Source organism: Ornithodoros turicata, chromosome 1, assembly GCF_037126465.1.
Source record: "Ornithodoros turicata isolate Travis chromosome 1, ASM3712646v1, whole genome shotgun sequence".
Taxonomy (NCBI): domain Eukaryota; kingdom Metazoa; phylum Arthropoda; class Arachnida; order Ixodida; family Argasidae; genus Ornithodoros; species Ornithodoros turicata.
Genome location: NC_088201.1, coordinates 44,415,378 through 44,419,649, shown reverse-complemented (window position 1 = coordinate 44,419,649; position 4,272 = coordinate 44,415,378). Strand labels below are relative to the sequence as shown.

Here is a 4,272-nt window from a genome sequence, read left to right as displayed (position 1 = left end):
ATCTTGACCACACAACACGCTGAAGGCCACCCATTGCATTGCAGAATGGTGCCGCTATCACTCCTGATTTGTGGGGAGCTCGGGATGCCTTTTTGTGGCAATTAACACAACTGCGTAACACTCACAAAAAAGCGTACGCCTCCGTGCTCTCCACAAGTCAGGGGAGAAAACGATTACGGTTGGCACTCAGCGTGCTACGCAGTGAAGTTCTGTTTCTAGCGTGTACACTTCACCACATAACACGGTTAAGGCCAACCATTGTTACCAAGTTACATTGTTACAAAAAGGCGTACGCCTCCCGTTTTCAGCAAATCAAGGGATAGAATGATGCCATTCGGGATTATGGTTGGCTATAGGAGCGTGCTATGCAGGGAAGTTCTGTTTTAAGAGTGTAGTGTTGAAGGGCGCAGAGAAATAACGAGTGAGCTGTAGCTCCTCTCATACAGCACAATGTACTGAATGTGCAAGCGAATGGAGTTGGAGAGGTACACTGTTAAAACAGAGCTTCACCACATTGTACGCTCCGAACCAACCACCATTCCGAATGATATCGTTTCGTTCCCTGGTTTGTTGAAAATGGGAGGAGGCGCCTATCTTGAATATATTATGCATGTGCAAGATAGGCGATATCCCCCTGTTCTCAACAAATCAGGACAAAGAGCGATATCATTCGAAGTGGTGGTTGGCTAGGAGCGTGTTATGTGGTGAAGCTGTGGTGTGTGTGGTGTCGTGACGCTGCCCACATAAGTGAGGCCAACAACGGCAAGTCGGTTTTCACCACCACCACCACCATGTGTTTTAACAGTGTATAGCTGAAAGGTGTTTTCGCGTGAAGTGCTCTACCAAAATGAGAGCCACACTCATAAGAACCCTAGCCAGCCACTCGCAAGCACCTGAAATATTTCGCTGCATTGCGCTGCTTCGGATGTTGCTCGGGGGGAGGGAAAAGGGAGGGAGGGGTAGGGGAGAACAGTTACATTAGTTGCTGCTGTGCATCACGTGTTCCTACAGTCGCCCTTGTGGGTCCAGTCGACCTTGAAAAAGTCCAGAAGAGCCCTTTGGATGAGCTTCCGACGATGAAGGTTGCCACGAGGATAGACAATCTCCTCGAGATCAGGCTTGCCGGTAGGCTGCACAGTTTGCTGCACCCTGCGTCTTGCTTCCGATGTGGCTGGGCAATCCATAATAACGTGCTCCTCCGTGTCTGTTTCCCTACAGTGCGGGCATCCAGGGTTCGGGGTACGGCCGAGCTTGAAGACGTGGGCCCGTGTGTAGGCACTGCGAGAACGGATGCGGAGAAGGAGGGAAGCCTCGGCCCTGGAGAGGCCACCAGTAGCACAGAGTGGTGGTGAAGATTCGTCTCTCGTGCGCTTGCCAGGGTGCAGCATCCACACATACCCCCTAATTGATTTCGAGCAGCAGAAGTTGCTTGGGGGAGCTTTAACTTTGGGCCTGGTTCTCGCGGCTGCTTTTGCCAGAGAGTCAGCGTGGTCATTGCCTGGTATGCCCTTGTGGGAAGGCATCCACTGTAGCGATACCGCAGTGCCCCGCGATTGAAGCCGTACTATGTGCATCCGGGCCTCTCCTGCGAAGCACCATCTTTCGTAGTGGTGTTTGATGCGAGAAATAGCGCCCCGTGAGTCCGTGATGATGACAATGTTGAGTAAGTTGCGGTGTTCTGCAGCCTTCAGCGCTTCTGTTATTGCTAGCAATTCCGCGTCTGTCGATGTTAGCTCCCCGACTAGACTTTCTGCACAGTTGAGTTTGAGCGAGGGGATGCAGTATGCGGTAGCAATTATTCCGGCCTGTTTGTCTACATTGGCATCTGTGTAAACGTGCGTGGCTTGACCATGGTTGTTGTGGAGGCACTCCGCAGCGAGGCGTTGGACGACCGTGTCCGAAAGCTGACTTTTCTTCTTAACACCGGCTGAGCACAGTTCGCCCCGAACTTCAGTGTATGTCCAGGGAGGTTCTTGGCGAGGCATTGCAGGGGGTGTGGGCACTACCTCTGTGAAGGTGCGGGTAGTGGCCGCAAAGCGGGAGTGTGTGCGACTCTGTACCCTGGCGATGAGGGATTTACCAGCGACGGTCTTGTGGAGTCGCGTGATCTGCCTGAGGAGTTGGTGAGTGACCAGCGGGAGAAGAGCAGGGCTGGGGCCTCCGCGTACACAGCCTCGTTTCGTGCAAAGACTGGGATGCCGAGGGCATTCCTTAAACCCTTTCTGTGGAGCTGCTCCAATACTTGTAGTGCGGATGCGCTTGGACAAGCGAATGGGAGTTCATAAAGTATCTTGGCGACGGTCGTGGCCTGGTGAATGGCTGGCACTGTGCGTTGTGTGCATCCAGATGTAGATCCTCCCAGCCGTCGAACAAGGTTCTGTGATGACAGACATTTAGTTTTTATGTCTTTTGTGAGTGGCGCCCACGACTGGCGGCTGTCGATCACAAGGCCGAGGTACCGCTGCGTCTTCACCCTGGACAAGGGTATTCCATTTAGGGAAAGCGGGGCAAATGAGACCAACCTTTCCCAGGCCCCAGGAGCATAAAGCATGTTTTGTCTTGAGAAAGTCTCAGCCCGCAGGCACTAACATAGTTATCAACCGCAGTAATGCCGTCTTGGATGGCTTTTCTGAGCTGACCTGTTTTTTTTTCCCGATGCCCACAAACATAAGTAGTCTGCGTAAACAGAAATGTTCAGCTCCGGCATTGACCTCGGTAAGGATTTGGGAAGACCAGAGAGGACAAGTTTAAAAAGAATGGGGCTCAGTACGCATCCCTGAGGTAACCCAAGATTCTGGCGTCTCGGTAAGCTGAGTGTGGTTCCCAGGCGGACCCTAAATGTACGGTCACTGAGGAAACCATGAATGAAAACGGCGGGCCTCCCTGCGATGTTGGCTGTACCGAGGGCCTGCATCACTATGTTAGTTGACACCGTGTTAAAGGCACATTCGACGTCGAAGTAAACCGCTGCGGCCCTCTTTTTGCACTTTGTGGCACTGTCCACGTCGGAGATGAAATCTAATAGTGCGTCAGCACCACTTAGGTGTGTTCTGAATCCCGTCATTTGGTCTGGAAGGATAGTTTTGGCTTCCAGGTACCATGACAGTCGCCTGAGCAGCATGCGCTCTGTGAGTTTGGCGATACATGAGTTGAGGGACATGGGACGATAGGATCGTATGTCGTTGACTGGTTTCCCCTTCTTTAGAATGGGAACTATGACACTCTCTCGCCACTCGGCAGGCACGTTACCCGATACCCATACGTTGCTGATATAATTCAGAAGGACCTGGGAACCACATGGGGGAGGTTTCTCAAAGCTTGGTAGGTTATGCCATCGGCTCCCAGGGCCGATTTTGCCTTTAGGTGACATAGTACGTGTTGTAACTCACACATCGTAAAGGGGAGATCGAGGTCTGACGGCATACTGTGCGGTTGGAAGGTAGTTGCAGGAACGTCTCTGCCTTCGCCGAACTTGCTTGCAATGTCCTCGGCGAGCTCCTCCATTAATGTGTTCTTAGCCATGGCTAATGAAGCGAAATGATTTCCGCTTTTGGAATGTCCCATAAGTGCGTTTGCCACGCCCCATATTTTTCTGGCTAGTGTGTGCTCATTTATGGATACGGAGAAAGATCTCCACTGGGCTCGGCGTAAGGTATTTGCTTAGCGCCGCAGTACAGCTGAGACCCGTTGATATTCGGTCCTGTTCGCTGCAGAGGGGCGGCGTCGCAGGATGCGTTGTGCCCTTTGGCGGACTGCGCAGAGGCGAAGGTACTTTAGGTCCGGCTTAGGACTCTTGCATGGGACGGCGATGGTCACAGACGCGGAGGCAAGGCACCGCCTTATGATACTGGAAATGTCATCGTGGTCCGTGGAAAATCCGGCGCGGTACCTGTCTCAGTTAACTACTGTGCACAGTTTTTTTTTGTGTGTGTTTTTCCTTGTACGCTAACGTGACCTCATTCGGGAAGTGGTCGCTTCCCCAGGTGTGGAAGAGGATAGACCAATGCGCTGGGACATCAGTGGGGTGGAGCGTGACGTCAATAGCACTGGAGTGTGGGTGCCTAAAGAATGTGGCTTCGCCTGTATTGGCAACCACTAGGTGGGAGTCTGCGAGACAGGCAGCTATGTCCTCGCCGCGTCTGTCTGTGGACTTTGCGCCCCAGAGAGGATGATGGGCATTGAGGTCTCCGCATACTATCAGAGGGGCGACGTGCCGTCCCGTCGTGTGTGGCCTGATGTAGACAAAGACTATGGTGATCTTGTGCTGATCAA

At 52.6% G+C, this 4,272-nt stretch overlaps 1 protein-coding gene across 1 annotated transcript; it reads right to left on the bottom strand.

The window, feature by feature from the left end:
* Positions 1 to 995: 995 nt before the first annotated feature.
* On the bottom strand, positions 996 to 3,522 carry LOC135388840 (uncharacterized). The gene is made up of 3 exons (XM_064618722.1): positions 3,426 to 3,522; positions 2,771 to 3,357; positions 996 to 2,258 (listed from the first exon to the last, which is right to left on the bottom strand). Exons 1-3 carry the CDS (start codon positions 3,520 to 3,522, stop codon positions 996 to 998), a joined length of 1,947 nt encoding a protein of 648 aa, XP_064474792.1.
* Between the last annotated feature and the right edge of the window lie 750 nt (positions 3,523 to 4,272).

What these genes read in the sequence shown, in the direction of transcription:
- LOC135388840 (XM_064618722.1), bottom strand. Translation starts at nt 3,522, where the DNA reads ATGGCTAAGAACACATTAATGGAGGAGCTCGCCGAGGACATTGCAAGC. An exon ending in AACTACCTTCCAACCGCACA is followed by an intron (nt 3,358 to 3,425) that starts GTATGCCGTCAG and finishes TGTCACCTAAAG; the next exon opens with GCAAAATCGGCCCTGGGAGC. An exon ending in TTGGGTTACCTCAGGGATGC is followed by an intron (nt 2,259 to 2,770) that starts GTACTGAGCCCC and finishes CGCTTGTCCAAG; the next exon opens with CGCATCCGCACTACAAGTAT.